Genomic DNA, 21,796 nt, shown 5'->3' with positions numbered 1-21,796 from the left:
CTTCCTTCCTCCCTCCCTTCTTCATTTCACTCCTCTTAAATAACTATTGATTGACAAGGTGAGGGTTCTGCCATATCACTTTCACCTGTTTTTGCTCTGTAGGTCAGGTGAAAGGGCAAAGGAAGGACGTGACTTTAGAGCTTTTTCGAAGTTGACCTGGTCTAATTCTGACTCCGCCTCTCATTGATTATACAAACATGTCGGGCATGGAAAAAAACTGAAGAAAGAGCACATTGCATAGCTAGCAGTTTGATCCCTCCGTTTCGTCGTGGCATGATTGACTGACACAGACCTCCTCTTACCCTTTAGCATGGATTTTACAGACCAGTTACTCAGATAGCCAGCTAGATGGACCGGTATAGCGCACTTAACTCTCTATTGTATAAGTTGGCCTGGTTACAAACCCTAAAACATGAACGTTGTATTGAATTTTGATTGATATATTTTGATGACAGAAATCTAATATACTGTAATACATTTAAATGAAACATGTTATCAAAAACCCAGAAATGTTTTAAAAACTCCACAGTGTGTGGACAAATATACTAGCTACTGCTACTGCATGATCGAAACAGTATACCTGTATATCATACAATGACAATGATACATTGCTGTGAAATACATTTAGCACTCTCTGCATCACTTTGCAAATGTACAGTATTCCTCCTCATATTTATAAACAGCCTGATGGTACTTCGTGATAAAAATGGGGTGCTATTTCACCAGGTAATAGGGCGTGGTTGTCATTTTATCATGTGTCAATGAGGCTGCGATATAACTGTTTAGCACTCCTTAGCACGGTATAGCAATGTTTAGCATGGTATAGCACTGTTTAGCATGGTATAGCAATGTTTAGCATGGCATAGCAATGTTTAGCACGGTATAGCAATGTTTAGCATGGCATAGCACTGTTTAGCATGGTATAGCAATGTTTAGCATGGCATAGCAATGTTTAGCACGGTATAGCACTGTTTAGCATGGCATAGCAATGTTTAGCACGGTATAGCAATGTTTAGCATGGCATAGCAATGTTTAGCACGGTATAGCAATGTTTAGCATGGCATAGCAATGTTTAGCACAGTATAGCAATGTTTAGGACGGTATACCACTGTTTAGCATGGTATAGCAATGTTTAGCACGATATAGCAATGTTTAGCATGGTATAGCAATGTTTAGCATAGCATAGCAATGTTTAGCACGGTATACCACTGTTTAGCATGGTATAGCAATGTTTAGCATGGCATAGCAGTGTTTAGCATGGCATAGCAATGTTTAGCACGGTATAGCAATGTTTAGCACGGTATAGCAATGTTTAGCATGGTATAGCAATGTTTAGCATGGCATAGCAATGTTTAGGACGGTATACCACTGTTTAGCATGGTATAGCAATGTTTAGCATGGTATAGCACTGTTTCGCACGATTTCCCTCCTTTTCACAAATAATTTTCCTTCTCTTTCTTCCTTCTAGTTGCCTGCACCTTCTTCACTGAAGCCGAAGCAAGTAAGGGAGAATTCGACCCTGATCACATGCCCTTGATTGTTGTGCCAGTTTTTAAATGCGTTGTTGGCCCCTTTATTTTTTGATCGCTACAGCTTAGCGTTGTGAATGCCTTACAAGGAGGCCTTTGTGTGCCTATGGCTAACATTCTCTATGTTCTCTCTCCTCCCCCAACTGAAGACCCATTTGTTTACAGTGAGTACTCTGCGCCTCAATTTCTGTTTTAAGATTGGGTGTATATATCTGGTATTCTCCTAAAGGGGCATGGCTCCATGTACAGGCTTGAGACCATTTTGGTTTGTCAAACAGCCTTGAGGACATCCCATGCTCCATGAAGACACACTGTTCAATGAAATACATTCTACATAAACTGCCAACCAATGCTTGTACTAGATACATTAATAAATATGGTTGTCATATTTGTTACAATGTGAGCACTGTTGCAGAGTCAGCTGTGCTGTTGCTTATTTATTGCAAGACACATGCTTTAATATCGTTTCATTGTCTTGCAGACTATGAAAGGCTACGAATTGGAGGCTTGGTCTTCGCGTGTTTGCTTGTAATTGGCGGAATTACCTTGCTTTTGTGTAAGTAAGGAATATGCTTTATTATTAAATTAATAATGCAAAGTTTCCCTACAATTCCTCCTTATTGTTCTGTTATCGAGAGTACAGTACTGCACCAAGTATTATTTGCACTAGTAATGGCCATCGTTATTTCTGTGTCGTTGTGGCTGTTCCATTTCCCAGCTTTCATAATCTTACTTTGAGTATGCATTACTTCCTTATGTCTGTTTACTTCAGCGAAGCTTATAATACCTCCTGAATCTCTCTCTGTAGGGAACAGATGCAAAAGAGGAAGCGAGTGAGTGTCTCTTTTTTCACTTTAAGTTGTGGTATTACTTTTGTGATTTCATGGAGGTATGCATTCATAAAAAAAATTACACATTTATAAGTTCACATGAAAGGTGCTCCATTGCTGATTCACCAGCGACCCAAAACTGAGACAGGACACCCAATACCCAAGCCTCAGTTACCCTGGAAACAATAAGGGTGCAATATTCTAGAATTTTAGATTTATACCCTCCTGAACCCTTCTTCCTCTGTTCTTTCTCTTTCTCCCTCTCCCTCTCTCTTTCTCTCTTTCACTTACTCTTTCTTCCTGCTCTTTCCTCCCTGATCCAGAAAAGATAAGGACAATTCAAGTAACATCTGAGAACGCTGGGGACAACGGAGAGCCACCATTGGCTGTTGACACACGGGTGATGCTGAGGATAAGAGGCAGGGGGAGGAGCCATAGATTGACTGACAGTCACTATGCCACAATCCCCTTTGTGTGGGGGGGGGGGGGGATGGATCATATAAACTTGGTAGTAAACTTTCATATAAACATTAACATGTTTATTTCTTTGAAGTTTTGATTTTCAGCTTGTCATTGCAGCTGCAGACATTAATTACTATGGGGCAACCCCATTCCACACTACTGCAAGATGTCACATCAAAGCGACCATTGTTGTTTTCCATGACCTTTAAGACAGAAGTCCCTTCATAAAGGTGATGCAACTAAGAAGTCATTTGTGAGAGTATTGATTTTTCCACTGCATACCACAGTCAGTGCAAACCATATTCCACTGAATAAGTCGCTTTGTAATTCTAACAGTGTTCATTCGAATAGCTGTAGTGCTTGGTGTTGTGACTATCTAAAGTGATTTTAGATTAAATAATTTCAACAATGCACATAATGTGGTGTTTATTTATTAATTAATTATTTTTACATATTTCTTGGAAGGACTTGTATTCATGTTATGCAACAGTGTTCCTTCTCAACACAGAGCCAGATATAGCCAAGGTTTTATAATGTGCAAACGGTATTCGCTCCATCAAAAAAGTATTTATACTAATTTCATTGTTCAAGGTGATCCCTGTGTGTGAAAACGTTTTTCGTGTGCTGAACCGTTTCAAATTTGTCCATTAGTGTATTTATGTCATCAACAATCTATATAGAAATATGTAGTTGTCTCAGTAGCCTTGTTAATAGCCCTTCTGTTTGTTAAAGTTCGGCTATGCTACCGGTCTAAGTGTAGATTTTCTTGCGCACCCTTCCAGTATATCCTACACAAGACTCCAGCTTAAGTGGGTTCTTATATGGAAGTTAAATCGTCTCTGTTTTAACTCCATTTCAGCGAAAAGCCCTTCAGGTCAGGCAAACAGAGCAAGAAACGGTATCACCTGTTCGGACCATATTCTTACGTAGCGGTTTGTTCTGGACCAACCAAAAAATATCCACTCGGCGGGCGTGGCAAACAAGAAAGAGCACCACTCTCTGGTTCGACGCACGTTGTCTCCTTCGCACTCAACCTTTTTAAAAAAACTGAGCCAACCTGTTGAGCGTAAGTGAAAAAAGGGTGTCGGCATCTCCGATTCAGTTAGTAGAGAATAGGCTGGTCTTATATGACATTCGGTTACCACTCTGCACAAACACCTCGCTTTCCTTGTGCCTTTTAGAGGTAAGCTACTCATTTCCTTCTGTAATGCTGTACTTTTTAAACCATGATTTTTGATGGCTATTTCAGCCTATGGTTCTTATAAGTAAATAACTCGTAGGCTCATGTGTGATATCTCAGTGTTTGAACTTGTATGTATGTAATTACGATAGCCACAAAACAAAATTAATTTCAGACGTAAACCAACGATTGACCAGACTTTTAAGCCAATCATTAAAATAAACGGCATCGCCGTAAAACTAATGGTTGCATATTAGTTTTGTAGTTTGGTTATCTAGTTGGGTGCGTTTTCCTGTCTCTGTAACGTTTGCGAAACAGGCCCAAGCTCGCGTTAAAAAATAAATAGTTACGGCTTTACTCTCCGATATATTTAAACCACGGTAAATTGGATACTTACTATGTACCGTAATATAATCTTGAGTTAGTAGGCTAAACTGTTACCGGTAGTGTCACATCACGGTCATTTCCAGTTGTTAAATGATGTTCTCATTCACGAACAAACTTTCAGAGAAAAGCGTGGCCTGATGTGGAAGACGAGCCTCGGGATTCAAATGTTTGACGTTCCTTTTACCTGAGCTGTGGTGTCAACAAAAAATAGTCTCGTGGACGTTTTTCGCTATGTCTTTATTGCTGAAATCACCAGAATATTTACTGTTTTTACTTACTGTTTGTGTTTTTGTTTGTTAATCGTAGCTTTTCATGTTCTGTTGTCAGTAGTCACCTTAGACCAGTTCAACTGGTTGCCTGTGTAGGCTACTACAATAATGAAATCAGCGGTCACTGGCGGCATTATGGTAGCCTACATATTTTTGCGTGCATTCAACCCGCTCAGTATGGCCGTGCGTGGCAGATCGAGCCTGCTCTGGTTGTACCCTGACGCGAGTTTTATTTAGAACACATTGCATCTGTGCTCGCTGCAATGCAGATCGTGTGACATTTCTCCCAACAAAGACCCCGTTGTTTGTTCTTGCATACGTGTCGTTTTGTCATTAATCTAAACCAAAATATCTTTAGGGAAGTTTGTGTCCTGCTTAAATTATGTTGACAGAATCTGTAGTAGTCAACGCTATACACGGGCGTGGATGCTGATGTGTGAGAAATCTGCAGGTGATCTTGGATCAGCCAGGTCTCCACTTGCCTGTCAACGTGAAGTGTGATTTTTATGTTGCAACACCGTCTAACTTCTCATGTAATGTAAAGAAGAAAATGCTAGGCTACTCCACACTCCGGAGAAGTCGGGGATAGTGCTTTGTGCTCTGCGCCGTCCTGTCGCTTGTCGTGACTATTAGAGTGACCCAGCAGGCGAGATGGCTTTGGCAGATGAAGTTAATTACCGCCCTTTTACAAGGGGGATCTGGAGCATTTGTCTAGCGTAATGCTTTTATCCGTTTATAAACGAGTAGCAGGGTGGAGTAGTGGTTAGGGATTTGTTCTGTAGTTTAGAATATTACCTGTAGAGAATATTATAGGCTCAAGTCCTGGGTGGGGTATTGTAGGCTATTGCATCGAGTTAGGTGACTGCTAAGTGATTAAGCAAACGAACGAATCCTGAATGGGTTTTTGGAAGCTTTTCTTTGGTCATTTCATTTAACAAGAGGAAATGTGTAAGATCAATTACTCTGCTTTTCATACAAAACGTATGCGATAATAATAAGGGACCTTTAACACACTCGTTGGTTTAGGAAGTGTAAAGACACGCGCAAGCTGTTTACCAGCTCACGGCGACATGACTGCACGCATATTCCAGCACTACAGTCACAAGGTCAGTGATGCATGGTAACTGACTGATTTGAACCACATCGGTGTTAACAGCTTCAGGTTACCCTCCGTTAACTTTCCACACACTATTGTCGTTTCCATGGTAATGGTCTTAACAGTTTTATCCCGGGTTAATGGCTAAACAGTGTTTTTATGCGTTAATGACTGAACCACCCGTCTCTTATTAATGTCGACATGCAATTAATTGTACTGTCAGCGAGCAATGAATTACGTGTATTTACATTACATTACATTACATTATAGGCATTTAGCAGACGCTCTTATCCAGAGCGACGTACAACAAGTGCATAGGTTTCATGATGTAGAGGCGCAAAAGAAACACTAGAGTGAAGTAAGGATCGTAGTGCCAGAAGTGACCACATCGATCAGGACTCCAACCCTGTTGAGTAAGCTTGTTCAGCAAGCATTTTTAATTTTACACTGTGTAGGTACGTATGGCTCTTTTTTTAAAGTACGTGCTTCGTATGAAGAATTTAATGGAGGCAGTGGAGAACATCAAGAACCGTCTTGTGAATTTTCATTTCTCTACCTCACATTTAAAGCCGAGTTAGGACATGGCTAACTGTCACACCGTCAGACCTCCTTGCGGTCAATCTCCAGACCAACAGGGGTCTCAATGAGCGGGTAAATTCAGGACTTCGCAGAGCAAGCACAATCACAGTGTAGTGCCCCCAAAATCACTGGCCACCCCGACTGAATCACGATCACTCTAAGCCCGCAGTGTTCTGCTAACTACCGCTTAGAACAATAGGAACTGTCCTGAGGAGGAATGACCTTCGACGACCTCTAAGTGGTCGCTGTCTCGGGGGTGAGTTACTTACCGTCTCGGTTTGACTAGAGCGCAGGCTCACTGGGTTCTCCTAGCAACCTCACAACAGGTTTTATGGGACCTCAGTCTTTTCAGGGGCCTATCGCCTGCTTCTTACTTGCCTTAAAAACCGCTTGGGAAAACCAGGCTTCCTCAAAGCTGCTTTGTGTAAGATTCCCATTTTCCTGACAGCCTCCTAAGACCCTACCATTCATTTTTGTCCACATTCATCTCTGGTGTTAATCTCAAGATACATACTGTATGTTCTACTCTGCTGAAACTTACACTACAAGGGAAATAAAATAAGAAAAAAAGATATATAATATATATATATAAGATATATATATATAAATTAAAAATATTTTCACTGCAACATGTATTTTTTGTATCATCCAAGATGCTTGATGTATTATGTAAAAGAATTTAATTTTTTTTTTTCCTGCTGGGGTCATCGGAGGGTATAGAACATCTGATTAAGCTCAGGAATGAAGATAAAATATATATTTTTTTAATTTAGATTCAGTCCAGATGCACCAGAAATTAGTTTAAAAAAATCTTTAAGACACTGTCTGACAGTGAGACTGATGGTCTTTGTAATGTAACCGTAAGTGCAGAGTATACGCCTTGATTTTAACTGCTGTTGATTGCCAAGGACGTGTAACGGCACGCATTGAACCGCCAGCTTGGTTGTCATGGGGGGAAAAAACAATAATGGGAGCACGTTTTTACGGTTCAGTTCACCTTACGCTTATGGTCCGTTAGTGGAATATTTAAAAAAGAAAAAAGTAGAAAGCCACTCTGTTCATGTTGAAGACGAACCCAAAAAAAAGAAAAAGAAAAGAAGGTCACATGCTGCTGCTCCTCTGTGGAAGGAAGGGTGAGTCAGAGCTTTAGCATGCCAGATTCCCTCCTCTTTCAGGCTGTGAAAGGAACCAGCCAATGGCGTGGCTCGGAGCCAATCCCAGTCTCGCACGCACGCTGACCGTGTAAATTTAGAACATACGGATGTGTTGGTGACAAATCGCTTGCATTTCATTCCTCTTTCTGATTGCTCAGCTAATAACCCATCTTTTTTTTTTTGTTTTAGAAATAAATAATAATAAAAAAAAACTAGGATGAATGATGCATTTGACTGCTGGTGCTATGAGGATGTACTTGCTGTAGGACGGCTGGAGTATTAAGCTGTGGTTTTTACTTTAAATTGCGGTTGTTTTCTTCAGTTGTTTGTTTGTGTGCTGTGAAAAGGCACTTGTCCACTGCCTGATTTCCTCTGTTGCATATTCCTCTCACTGAATGGTTTATTGTCTGTCCATCCATCCATTATCTATACCCATTTATCCTGAGCAGGGTCCATCCATTATCTATACCCGTTTATCCTGAGCAAGGTCCATCCATTATCTATACCCATTTATCCTGAGCAGGGTCCATCCATTATCTATACCCGTTTATCCTGAGCAGGGTCCATCCATTATCTATACCCGTTTATCCTGAGCAAGGTCCATCCATTATCTATACCCGTTTATCCTGAGCAGGGTCCATCCATTATCTATACCCGTTTATCCTGAGCAGGGTCCATCCATTATCTATACCCGTTTATCCTGAGCAGGGTCCATCCATTATCTATACCCGTTTATCCTGAGCAAGGTCCATCCATTATCTATACCCGCTTATCCTGAGCAGGGTCCATCCATTATCTATACCCGTTTATCCTGAGCAGGGTCCATCCATTATCTGTACCCGTTTATCCTGAGCAGGGTCCATCCATTATCTGTACCCGTTTATCCTGAGCAGGGTCCATCCATTATCTATACCCGTTTATCCTGAGCAGGGTCCATCCATTATCTATACCCGTTTATCCTGAGCAGGGGCGCGGGGGGTGCTGGAGCCTATCCCAGCATGCATTGGGCAAGAGGCAGGAATACACCCTGGACAGGCCGTCAATCTATCGCACGGCACACACACCATTCACTCACTCACTCATACCTATGGGCAATTTTAGAGTCTCCAGTTAGCCTTCCTGCATGTCTTTGGACTGTGGGAGGAAACCCACGCGGACACAGGGAGAACGTGCAAACTCCACACAGAAAGGCCCCAGGCTGTGATTGAACCCACAACCTTCTTGCTGTGAGGCAACAGTCCTACTCACTGCACCAAAGTGTCGCCCTTGATTTATTGTTATATGTTTTAGGTTATCAAACAGGGATATCACCAATGTAAAAAAAGTAATTGGTTACCCAATCAACCAATTAACCATATTTAATTTAGAATTAGATTCAGCTGATTGCACGTAGCCCTGTTGAGTCTACACCTCACTCTTACTGAACCTTACCATCAGGGTGAGGCAGTCACAACAAGTTTCTACAAGCACACTATGCCACAATCAAAGAATTCCAGAAGACATGAGAAAAAGCAGTTGTTGAAATATGTCCATCTGGAAAGGGTTACAGTGCCATTTCTGAGGCTCTGTGACTCAGCCAAACCACAGTGAGAGCCATTATCTCTACATGGAGAACACTTGGTACAGTGGTGAATCTTTCTAGGAGTGGCCGGCCTGCAAACATTTCTCCAAGGGTGCAGCGACATCCTAGAAGAATATCCAAAGAACTACAGGCCTCTCTAGCTTCAGCTAAGGTCAGTGTACATGATTCCACTAAAAGAAAGAGACTGGGCTAATTCTATGTACCAGAAAATTCTCTAGGAGAATGTTGGGTCATCTGTCCGTGAGATGAAGTATAATTGGGTTATGCTGCACAAAAGCAAGTCCACGTCTTGAATGGCTGAAAAGAAACAAAATTACAGTTCTGCAATGGCCTAGTCAAGGCCCTGAGCTGAACCCTGAAGGAGGAAGCAGTTCATACTCGAAAACCTGCCAGTTTGTCTGAATCAAAGCTGTTCTGCGAAGTAGAGTGGGCTCAGATTCCTCCACAGCGATGTAAAAGACTGATATCAAATTATAGGAAGCGCTTGGTTGCAGTTATTGCTGCGGAAGAGGGTACTTTCCATCAGATGATAATATTAAAAAATGTGTTTTGTGTGGATTCAGGTTCCCTTTTTCTAATTCTGCCTAAAAATCTGAAACCAGTCAGTGTGACGCAATAATGGAGGAAATCAAGAAGGGGCGAATGCGTTTTCACAGCACTGTATAGGCTGTGTATCTTGATTACATGGCTGCTTTGACACTCCTGACGAGCCACAGTTAAATGCAGAATTTCAGATGATTTTTACTTCTCTGTAAATGTGCCTCAGCAAGTTTCGTTACTCTGAACGAGTAGTGCCTGTAATGTAGTGTTTCTTGCTCTAGCCGTCCTGTCTTTGATTTTTTGGGAGGTGAATGAACGTGGGCACCCCGCGTTTTCCAGCTTAGATCTTTGTTGTTTGAACGTGCGCCACAGAAAATAACTTGAAAGAAGACATTCCTTACAGGGCTTTCCGTTAGACAGTGTGGCTGAGGCGCTTCTGTACGGGTGTGCGGGTGTGCAGTGTGGTTGAGGCGCTTTTGTACAGGTGTGCGGTTGGACAGTGTGGTTGAGGCGCTTTTGTGCGGGTGTGCGGTTGGACAGTGTGGCTGAGGCGCTTTTGTGGGTGTGTGCGTTGCGACAGAAAATGCTTGAGAGACTTTTACGGGTTGCCGTTGGACAGTGTGGCTGAGGCGCTTTTGTATGGGTGTGCGTTTGGACAGTGTGGCTGAGGCGCTTTTGTATGGGTGTGCGTTTGGACAGTGTGGCTGAGGCGCTTTTGTACGGGTGTGCGGTTGGACAGTGTGGCTGAGGCGCTTTTGTACGGGTGTGCGGTTGGACAGTGTGGCTGAGGCGCTTTTGTACGGGTGTGCGGTTGGACAGTGTGGCTGAGGCGCTTTTGTACGGGTGTGCGGTTGGACAGTGTGGCTGAGGCACTTCTGTACGGGTGTACAGGTGTGCGGGTGTACGAGTGTGCGGGTTTTAATGAAACGTTCGGTCGACGGCGCCCAGGTAGCCGAACGCAGCGGAGCACTGCTTGTAAAAGGGCTGCCTGTTTGTGGTCCTGTTGTACTTCAAAGGGCAATTGCTCATTCCCAAGGGCTGCGGCCCCTTCCCAAATTAGCCGTCTGGATTCCTGTGTCGAAGCGCCACATCCTTTGTGTAGCAACAGGGCTGGGCGCGCTCAGGGGAAGGGGCGGTGTGGGGTTTGGCGGGGGATCGGGGGGGGAGAGGGTGTGAGGAAGCGAAGCGGCGGGGTCTTAGCGCCAGTCCTCCGGTTTTCCGGAAGGTCGGGCCGCCACATGGTGGGGGATCCGGCCGGGGACACGGCGTGCCAGGGGAAGACTAACCGCAGCAGCCGTGAACCAGGGGGGTAGCAGAAAATCCTGCCCCAAACCCCCCCCCCCCAACCCCCACCCCTGCCCTTGGGGCCCTGGGTAGTCAGTTCCTCTAAAAAGTCAGGTAAAATAAATAAAGTTAAGAATATTAAAATGACTAAAAAAAAAGCATATATATGCACCATGTAAAAGCAGTGAAAAGAGGCGAGTCTTTATTGAGAGTGTTTTGAATTGGGATTATTTTTAAGAAATCGTCCACAGAGGCAGAATCCCGTAGACCCTTCGGCAGTCTGTACCCAAAGCTGGGGACGCGGGAACCGAACGCCCCCTGGTGAAGCCCCCAGTCGGTGAACCTGCACCCCCCCCGCCGAGCGCTTCCTTTCATCTCCGCAAGCGTACACAAATAAAGGGATTCTCAAGCCACAGGGACCCAAAATAATAACGACTCGCAGGGAAAGTGGCCGCTGTCGATTGCGGGAGTTCTTTGGAAAGACCGCAGATGCACCGGCGAGGTGTTGTGGCAGATTAGCCCAGACAAAGCTGGAGTCCGTTTTGTCAACTCGGCATGAAAAGGCCGCAGAACCAGGTGTCGTGGATGGCTTTACCTCCGTCAGGGCTTAAAAACAAGGGATTTGAACTGTGAGATTCCTGTTCCGCGTCCTTTCCCCCCCCCCTCCCACCACAAATGCATTTCCCCCCCCCCCCCATTTCTGCTTCGGACCCATTAAAAAAGCTGCTGCTGGCAGTGGACTGGGAACTCTGGGTGGGGGTAGCCACGCCCACTGTAATGTATAGCCAATCAAGAGCAAGTCATGTCCTTTTGAAAACGGGGAAAGGCATTGTGTTTGCGAATGTCCTGAGATGTCGGGTGCTGTGCTGGGTGAAACGGCTGCTCCACAATCAACAGTTTATTATATTAACGACTTTTTTTTGTTCCGCCATCTGATGGGTCAGAAAACTGTGTTAATTGCTTGCTGTAATTGTAGTATAGTCCACTGAAAGTTGACTCGATTAGATAGCAATGAGGGCTTGCCTACCCAATAAAGGGATTTACCTGCCATTTAGCCAGTGAGACAGGAAGCGTTTATCTCTCTGAGCATTTAACACTCAGTTTAAACATTTAGCTGGCGGTTTTATGGTCAGATTGCACTCAGAGCGCTTTGTGTGTCTAATCTCCGGGCAGCGCTATCTCCGTTTGTACCCAAGAGCAACATGTGTGGAAGAATAACAGTTTACTTTTTTACTGCGTTCTGTCCGATACCTTATCGAAGAAAACAAAATGGCTCCCTGGCTTGCGACTGGCAGTTGGCAGGAGTGGATCAGCCGTGTGAAGGAAGCCGATGGAACTGTCCTAACTGTGAGGACCAGTAGTTCAGGGGTCTGATTGCGCCTTTTTCAGCTTCTCTGAGTGCATAGCAGCAGTAAGACTGGCAGTTGAATTATCTCACCATTTGTCCTTTTGGTATCAGTACCCTTTCAATTTTGGCAATCTGGGGAATTCATTGAAAAATCTGCATGGAGCGCATGGGTATTTTTTTAGTTCATTAATTGAATTTCAATTCTTCACTTGAATTTACTGAATTTAAAGGAAATTATCCCCAATCCTGGACATTGAGGGCATGTAATTTATTTTAAGCTGATTTTAAAAAAATGTTGTGACTTCAAAAACCAAAAAAAAGACATCTAATACAGGATTTAGGCTACTCATCTCTTAAATCTACAGAATTTTTGGTGATACACTAGCAGGTACTTTCGAATGGTAAAAATAGTTCTGTCTCACACAAAAAGATTAAAATGTTTATGAAAAAAGGGCTCATGAATGCTTGCAGTGTAAATTAAGAGGTTAAAGATGAATAAAGATTTTGTGCAAAGTGCCTCACAAAACGTCTGCACTGTAGGGCGGGTGGGGGGAGGGGGGAGGGGGGCACACAAACAAGGGTGCCCAGCAGTATTTACAAGATTGTTTTTGTTTCTGTCGTTCCGGGTGAATCTGCCCTGACAGGGCTGGTAGGGTGGGGTCAGGGTTGCGGAGCTGGGGGAGGGGGGAGGAGGGGGGGGGCATTGTCTCCTTTGACAGCGGGAACACAGAGGGAGGAGGGCGTCCTGTGAGGAATATTGCTCAATCTGCCTCGAGCCGGGCCACACAAACATTTGCTCTGTAATCTGATGCCTTTTTCCCGGGCAAACATCTCTCTCTCTCTGTCTCAGTCTCTCGCTCTCTCTCTATTTCTCTCTCTCTCTCGGAAAATGCTGGCCTCTCCAGAGCCTTTCCCCCCCCCCCTTCGCGGTCCCAGAGCATGGGGATTTTTCCATTTAGCACAGTGATCACGAGACCATTCATTTTTTTTTCCTCCTTTTTTTTTTTTTTTTTGCTGTTAGGCGCAACTGTCTGTAGGGAAATGTCCCGTCGCAGACCTGCTAAACTGCCCTCTCACACCCTTTGTTTGCATACACAGATGTTGTGCCGCTACCACATTTTTCACAGCAGCAGTGAGACGTATCAGTTTTTATGCAAGGTGTGGTTGCCACGGTAAAATTTTAAAAACGTCAGTTACGTTTTTTTTATTTTTATTTTTTTAAAGCGAAACAACAGCAGTGAATTACGCAGTGTTTACTTTGGGGAACGGAAATGCCCAGGTACCGTGGCAACAGTGTGTAAAAGGCGGCGACCTTTTTTTTCCGCCGAAATAAAAGGGAGTAACACGAGACCACCGTAAAAATTTGGGGGGGGGGGGTTTACAAAATCTCCTCGAGACTTTCCATTCCAGGAACATAAGCCAACTACCCTTCCAACAAAATCCCACTGAGTGTGTTATGATCAAAGGGGAAACGAAGAAAGAAAGGGGAAAAAAATGACAACATCCTGGCAATGGCGGTTAATTTAGTCCCAGTGCATTTGTGATACCCGAGCTGCCCCTCCCCCGGTCTCCCAATCCCCCAGTCTTCCCCCCCTCTCCTGACGGGCAGGTGCTGACGCCATGAACTTCAGACCCGAGCCTGACTCATTCATTAAGAAGAGGTGTGGAAAATCACCAGCCTTCCCTAGCGATGCCGTCGTCACGACACACATTTCCATAGCGTTCCGTTCTCGCAGTGGCCTGCGACAACTAATGCGCTCTGAATATCGCAGGTCAGCAGGGAGCGCATGCTGCCGTTTTGTCTTTCCTGGGGGAACGAGAAGACGCATTTCTGGCATACGCTGGAGATTCATGGAAGAGTTTTGTGTCCACTTCAGAATGCTGTTGAAAATATTCAGCACTAATGCACCGCAGTGGAGTTTTTCGTGATCTCGCTGTTGTTCACCAAAACTGTTCGGCCTGATGAACGTGAGTCATTTCAAGGCCTGAATGTATTCACGTGTGTGTATCTAAGGAACTGAGAATGGGTCTGTAGACATTCTTAGCCGTAGGCTCGTAGCCAAAGTGTTTCAGAAGCCCAGTGACATTCATAACGGGACCCGCTTCATGGAGTGATGACAGACAGCGCCCTTCCTGCTTCTTGAAGGTCGTGTGCTCTGAAAAAGGAACAGGGCAGTTAACGCGATGCCTTTTCCATCAGCCCGTGCGTGTGTGAGAGAGAGAGCGCTTTTTTTTATTTCTTATTTTGACTTTTACTTTAAACCAATCACACATCCAAATTTAATCTTGGACTTGGTGGGGGGGGGAAGGGTGAAAGTCACAGCAGGCCTTTGTTTACATTGAGGGCAGGAGGGTTTGGGGGGGGGTTGGGGGGTTTAGAATCCCGTTAATGTCTGAAGAGAGGCAATTTGCTGCCCGTGCTGGAGTGCACCTAATCAAATCTCACTGGGAATGCTACATGGACAATCTCATTTGAGCGCACAGGCAGGGAGGGCCTAATGCAGACCTTCACTCACAAGGCCTTCTATATTTAGCAAGCTGTTGTATTTTCGGGTGGAGAGACGAGGCAGTTCGTCTGCCCGTCACGGTGGGGTTTTGATGTGGTCGGACGGCTTCGTATTTGAAACAGTTATCAGCTCGTCAGCTGCAGCCCTTCTAAAGATGGCTTCATATCGAATCTCTTTCGGCTTCCTCTAACATCTCTCCTGTATTTGTTTCTCTCTCCCTCTCTCTCTCTCTCTCTCTCTCTCTCTCTCTCCTCTCCAGGTAGTCTCTGTTGAGTCATGGCAAAGATCACAGCCCTGGTCCTGGTTACCTGTGAGTGTCTCGTGTTTTTCCAGTTCACCTCCTCATTCATTACCTTACATTACCTGGCAGTCATTTAGCAGGTGCTGTTGCCCAGGGTGATTTGGGCTGCAGTGGTATAATGGGTAAGGCACTGGTCTTGTTTAGATTCGATTCCAGGGTCGGACACTGGTCTTGAACCTGCAATGCTTCAGTATGCATCCAGCTGTATTGCAATGTAAAAGTTGTAAGTCACTCTGGACCAGAACGTCTGCTAAATGCCTGTAATGTAATGTAAGAGACAAACACACCTACCTTGAGTTGCTGATTTATGAGGGTGGTTTTCTGGCAGTGTTTGGGCACACTTTTGTAAAAATACAGTAAAATCTCCACGCATTATATTGTGTATATATTGTATATTTTACACAATGTACTGTTATTGTGTGTGTCATTTCTTTTTATAGGTACACTGTAGCTACAGTGCTGTACTGAAGAGTTGTGTTGTAATAGCGTGTTTTATGCGTGGGTACTATAGTGTATAAGCTAATTAAATAAAAGGTATACTTTTTAAAGAGTAAAAGAGTTGAGTAGTGCATTCCTCAGTAGGAGGACTGTACTTGAGTAATTGGATCAGGAGTTAAGAAATTAAAGTGGAGTTTTTTCACCAATATATTAGTGTGCCATTTTGCCCGTGTACTATAGATGAGTAGGCGTAAAAATGGGCTACTGCTATATCCATCTACTACATTATAATTCGGTTTATAGTCTTTATCGCTCCCTGATCGCAGAGAAATGTTGTTTTAAGCATTATTATTGTGAGATAAATCACAAATCATTAACAAGTTGCTGTTCTCTCTCTTTCGGCTGCAGTTTTGTCCCTTGTTTATGCTGAGGAAAACCAAGGTATGTACTTCATTATGATACAATCAGATCTTTTTCTCTCTGTTGTTTTTAAATGAATAATTGCGAATTCTGCAGATTGTTTAGGCACTGCCTGAATTCATAAGGTTATAAAATGTGAAAGCCACAACATCCAAAGTGTTCCTTCAGCCTGGTTTTTAGTGGCATTTAAAAGCTGACCCGTGTTCTGTTCTTGTTGCAGCTGAAGAAGAGGACCCCTTCACTTTTGGTGAGTTCTTTGTAAATTATATATATATATATTACCCTTTATTTCCGATATCCATATCCCCCATTTAGTAGCATTAGAGTCAGGTGTGATAAATTAGGGTGAGCCTACAGCAGGGGTGGGAAATTCCAGTCCTGGAGGGCCGGTGTGTTTGCGGGTTTTTGTTTCCACCGTTTACCCTGGCTAAATGAGCTAATTGGCTATACACACCAACAGTAGTACAGTAGTGCAGTACAGTAAAACGTCTCTTGTACGAACACAAGAGCAGTCTTCGGCTGTCATTCATGTGCTTGTCAAGAAATGTGGCTAAAATGCCAGATGGCGTAAATGTTAAGTTGTAATTAAGTAATTAAGGCCAGAAGTTGGCATGGAAACCAGAAGCAGATATGGCCCTCATTGCCCACCTCTGGCCTACAGGATGGTAGATCTCCAGGAACAGGATTGGTTCCCACTGCTGTCTCCATTGTCTGGGATGTAGAAATGCTGGGGATTCTCTCTGATGGGGATTCTCTCTGATGGGGATTCTCTATGATGGGGATTCTCTCTGATGGGGATTCTCTATGATGGGGATTCTCTCTGATGGGGAGTCTCTCTGATGGGGAGTCTCTCTGATGGGGATTCTCTCTGATGGGGATTCTCTCTGATGGTGTTTAACTGTTCCTCTCTCCTCCAGACTACCACAGGCTCCGTGTGGGGGGTCTGATCCTGGCCGCTGTGCTATGCTTGATTGGCATCACTATTCTGCTGAGTGAGTGCACACACTGCACATGCACGCATACGCACTCACACACTGCACATGCACGCATACGCACACGCATACACACTACACATGCACGCATACGCACTCACACTGCACATGCATGCACACGCATACACACTGCACATGCATGCATACGCACACACACTGCACTCACACACACACTGCACATGCACTCACACACACACTGCACGCATACACACACTACATGCATACGCACACTGCACGCACATGCATACACACTGCACACGCATACACACACTACATGCATACACACACTGCACGCTCACAAATACACACACTGCACGCACACACACACACGCCCATGCACACACACTGCACACATACGCATACACAGTGCACGCACACGTGCTCACACACACACTGCACACACACGCATACACTCACTACACACACACACACACACTTGCAGATGCGCACACACACACACACACACACAGTTTCTGCATACTATAGTGTTCCGCTGTCTGGATTTCTCTTGCCAAACCCAGCTGGGCATCAGAGAGAGTGAAACTGGGGGCTCGTATGTTAGCTGTCCGGTGTAACCGGGCACAGCAATATCTCCCGCAAAGGGCAGGAGGCTCTCCCGGCGGTTGCCTTTGTGCCGCACACCATCACTGCTGTGTGCACGTCACGGGAAAAAGTTGGTAGACTGCTCAACTGAGTTGCACTGTTTGGAGGGAGATGTCTTTGGGTGGAGTTGGGGGTGATTAAAATTCCATAGCAACTGCTCATTTTCTGCTTATTTCTTTCGTTTTGGAGTAATGAACTCCAGATGTGTGTTTATTTTTCAACTGACCGATAAAGAGCTGGTAAGCCAGTTTTAAATGCCAGTAGACTCCACGGTGTAGGAGCGGCTGTCGGCAAGAAGGACTGGCGGTCCTTAAATGCCAGTGGACCCCGCAGAGCAGGAGCCACTGCTCATTGTCTGACTGTCAGAATGACTGACTGTCCTCTTGTTCACAGGTGGACACTGCAGGTGCAAGTTCAACCAGGACAAAAGGTGAGGAATTGGGACTGTGGCCTCAGTGAGTGCACTTAGTTTTGTAGTGCAATGTCAAGCAAAAGCTCAGCGGTGTTCATTAATGCAAACTTTTCTTACCAGACATTTGTTGTGCATTGGCGCCATAGTTAGGAAAGTTTATTGGGTGCCACTAAATATGACAACAGAAATCATAAGCCAAGAGGTACTGATTTGCCTGTCCCCTTCAGAACAGTGATTTGTCTTTCCAAGACTGAAAAATGAACTCCCCTGTCATAATAAACATGTAATTGGACGATTTCCACAATCATTTATGTGCAGTTATGCACTGATTGCAGTGTTGCAATATGCTGTATTACCAGCATCATTTGTCATTTTTAGTTTGCATGTTGTTTCAGATCCATTCAATATTACTTAATAATTGTTGTGCCGTGATAATAAGCAATAAGATATTGAAATGAATCATTTGTGCCTGATTGTAAAGATATTGATTTGATGTTTTTATCACAAGAAGCAAAGAATGTTACCTCGGTACATACACATTGATGTACAGGGCTTGGTGGTCAATAGGATTTTTTCATTCTTCTTTCTACATTTTACAGCTGAGATCCTAACCATTCTGATGTCGTTAATTGAACAGACTGCTGATGTCCCCTGGATTCTGGGTATTGTAGTTTAAATGAGAGGCCAGTTAGTGACACGTTTGCTGACACCTGTTTTCTTTGCTGCCATCTGCAGGAGGAGAACAGGAAGTGGTGCTGCTGGCCAGCAGATGCTCAACGATGCAGGTCTGTCACAAGTTTAATTCAACACATACTCATCACTCAATTCTGATTGGCCCAAAATTCTGTGTGGCTTGTCCGAGCCAATCCGTAGACCTTCCCCTTATTGGGACGATCTTTATCGGTGTACTCGATAGCATCTACATCATAGCTAATTGTTTGTGCTCAGTGATGCAGGTCTCTCCCTTTGATCAGCAGAAATGCAGTTCTGATTGGCTCAAACCATCCATGTGATATGTTGGAGCCAAAATGGGGACCTGCAGCTAATCGGGACGTCAGTTATTGTCATTAACATCCGTAGGATGACATTGTCTGTGACTTCTATGACTCTGAAATGGCCCATTCAGAAAGGAATTTTAGTCTTTACCTGCTGCCTCCAGAATGTTTAGCAACATGGTCACGAAGATGAGGAGTTTCCTGGTGCTTATCGAACTGTGCAGTGACACGTTCCGAGAAATACCCTCCTGGGTGGTACCGCTCGTAGACCGAGGGATTTTCAATCTCTCAAGCGCTGTTGGGGGGGGGGGGGGAACGCTTCAAAGCAGATTGAGTGGCACTGGAGGGAGGGAGGGGCTGCACTTGCTCTGACCCTGGCAGTCGTCTGATTGGCCAGCCGTCTCCAGGAAGCCCGCTCATCCGAGGGGCCGGGCTGTCTGTCGCCTGGCGGCCCCGGGGAGCCGGCCTGATGACTCAGATCAATCTCCTCCCTGTGGCACGGCCATTAAGCCCAGATCATAACAAAGGCGGGCATGGAAACTCGATTCTTGTGACGGTGTCCGGTTCCACGAGCGCTTTTAAGATGAAGATGTACAGCAAAAAAACAACCACCACTACCACCACCCCAGTCTATAATTTGATGATTTATTTCTGATGCAATTAGGGTTCTTATTTCTTTTCTTTTTTTTTTTTTTTCCTCTGCTCATTTCTGTGATTGAACTGCGATAAGAAACTGTGCCAATGTAAATTTGTGTGAAGAAAAAATAAATAAATAATTGTGGTGCCAGTTAGTGGAAAATGCTGAGTGAATGCATGCCAGAATTAGATGAAAGGACTGGAATATTCATTGATACGTTTGGTTCTGTCCTATATCTGTCTAGGAATTAAAATGTCACCTTTAAATAATTTTGGCTCTGTCCTCATGTTACATTTTTTTGTGACTTTTCATTTGAAATTTGCTGCCCTTTACAGTGAAATTGTTTGCAATGAGACTTGTGATCTCATTATGTCTCTTCTTTTTTTTCTTCTTGTTCTTCCACAGCACGGGCCAGTGAATGCTAAGAGCCAATCAGAGGACCACATGAGCGCTGACATAATCTGCAACGATAATTGACCAAATGGACAGGGGTTTAGGACATAGAAAGGGAGAGTGGGTAGAGTGGGTTCTTCCTTGCATTGGCTAATGCTTAGAAGATGCTGATTGGATAATGGTATGGAGGGGGAGTGGGGCTTCATACTCCAGGGGAAGTTGAAGTAAATGGAGACACAACCAATGCACCTGCACCGTCCGGCTCTCAGGCTATAACCTCTGTGGGACCTGGAGCGCAAGTCATCCTTTCAAAGCTGTAATGTTTTCATTTCTGATTTTTTAAATTTTTTTTATTTAGACTGACACCCCTTCAAAGAGCCGTTTCCTGACAACTACATCCGTTGATTTCGGTATATATATATTTTAAAATCAAGATGCTAAGGCAGAAGTGTACCGTCAGCTTGTCGGTCTGTTTATAAGCAGAAGTGTGCAGAAGTGCATTTATCATTGCCTTATTTTGTAGAATCCATTTTTGTCAGAATGATTCGGTAGTTGAATAATTGAATGCTCTCGGTACATACGCAGCACCAGTAATTAAGAAATGTTTTTATGTCGTGAGTGTTATTGTTCCCTCTGATTAATTATTTATACAAATAATATTTGAATGGAAGTTGAAGGTCTGAAAATGTTTTTGAATTTTAGCACCCCCCTACACACACACGCGTGCACACGCACCTTTCACTGGCTTTATTGCAGTAATGAGGTTGTATTACAGTAATGATACTATTAGATGTTGTTTTAATACTGCAAACTTTAGTTTTTTGACGCCTTAATCACAAATACAAACAAGGCAAGGAAAACGCTCCCTATTAAACCGTTTGCTGTACGAGAAAATAAATGTATGTACTCACAAGCTTTTTATTAACACTGTGTGTCATTCTGTTAACTTGGTCACTATACCAAAGGTGGTCAAAGTTCTGTTCAAAGCAAATATTAGGGTTTTTTTTTTTTGTTCCACAGCCCTACTTGCGTGAGCTGAAAATGAGTTTTTTCCACATATTTCTGTCATTTTATGCCACCTTTTTCAGCTACCATGAGAACAACTCCGATGTGTATTTGTGTGATGTGTCATAAATGTAATTGAAGTTAAAATGTTCTGAAAGTGCAGAGTTTTAATATTTCGCCTTTTTCACATGGACAGTGTATTTAAGTTCTCTTTCCAAATCTTCCCAATCGATGCTATCTTGAACTTGATGAAAGATTGAGTGTCCTGCACAGTTGGGCTCAATTTAATTTCAGTTCAGCTCAGTTCAGAAAATTAATTGAAATTCACTTCATGAATTGAAAAATCCTCATGTTCTGCAAGGACTTGTTCAGTTAATGAACTGAATTTCAAGTTTGTTTCCTGGATTCGGTGGGATTTACCCCAAGCGTGGCGTCACTGCTACTTCAACTATTATAATAAGGGCAGTTTAAGCAAAAGCCACTGACATCAGAGTTGTACAAAACGGGATGAGCTAACAATAAACAGAAGACAGGGAGGGCAGTCTCCACTCCTATCCGCATAGGGTATAGGTCTGATTTGCTTTCGTCTAATGCATTGTGTTTTTCATCCAGATGCTTCTGGAAAAACGTTTTTTTTTTTTTTTTTGGTTTTTCAGTATTCTCTACCGCTGTGTTATTGCTGTCAAGTTTTACATATCATTGGTTTTATTTGGCTTGTGAGCAAACACTGGTTTGTGTAAAAAAAAAAAATTTAAGTCTATAAAACTTTCACTGCGTGACCTTTTCCCACCAACATACATTCAAATGTTTATACGCTAGTTTTACTTATGTTATGAGACATTATTTTACTTTT

The 21,796-nt window shown here is 43.7% G+C and overlaps 1 protein-coding gene across 2 annotated transcripts; it reads left to right on the top strand.

Moving 5' to 3' along the window:
* Positions 1-3,803: 3,803 nt before the first annotated feature.
* On the top strand, positions 3,804-20,282 carry LOC135237914 (phospholemman-like). Of its 2 annotated transcripts, none has more exons than XM_064305481.1 (8): positions 3,804-3,887; positions 15,007-15,057; positions 15,895-15,927; positions 16,127-16,153; positions 16,824-16,898; positions 17,895-17,931; positions 18,649-18,698; positions 19,951-20,282. In XM_064305481.1, exons 2-8 carry the CDS (start codon positions 15,024-15,026, stop codon positions 19,968-19,970), a joined length of 276 nt encoding a protein of 91 aa, XP_064161551.1. In that variant the 5' UTR covers positions 3,804-3,887; positions 15,007-15,023; the 3' UTR covers positions 19,971-20,282. The 2 variants fall into 2 exon arrangements, with proteins under 2 accessions (XP_064161551.1, XP_064161542.1); XM_064305472.1 differs by having other exon boundaries at positions 3,848-4,004.
* Positions 20,283-21,796: the final 1,514 nt, after the last annotated feature.

This window comes from Anguilla rostrata, chromosome 1 (assembly GCF_018555375.3).
Source record: "Anguilla rostrata isolate EN2019 chromosome 1, ASM1855537v3, whole genome shotgun sequence".
Lineage (NCBI taxonomy): Eukaryota > Metazoa > Chordata > Actinopteri > Anguilliformes > Anguillidae > Anguilla > Anguilla rostrata.
This window is presented reverse-complemented; position numbering and strand designations above follow the sequence as displayed.

What these genes read in the sequence shown, in the direction of transcription:
- LOC135237914 (XM_064305481.1), top strand. Translation starts at nt 15,024, where the DNA reads ATGGCAAAGATCACAGCCCTGGTCCTGGTTACCT. An exon ending in AGCCCTGGTCCTGGTTACCT is followed by an intron (nt 15,058 to 15,894) that starts GTGAGTGTCTCG and finishes TTTCGGCTGCAG; the next exon opens with TTTTGTCCCTTGTTTATGCT. An exon ending in TGGCATCACTATTCTGCTGA is followed by an intron (nt 16,899 to 17,894) that starts GTGAGTGCACAC and finishes TCTTGTTCACAG; the next exon opens with GTGGACACTGCAGGTGCAAG.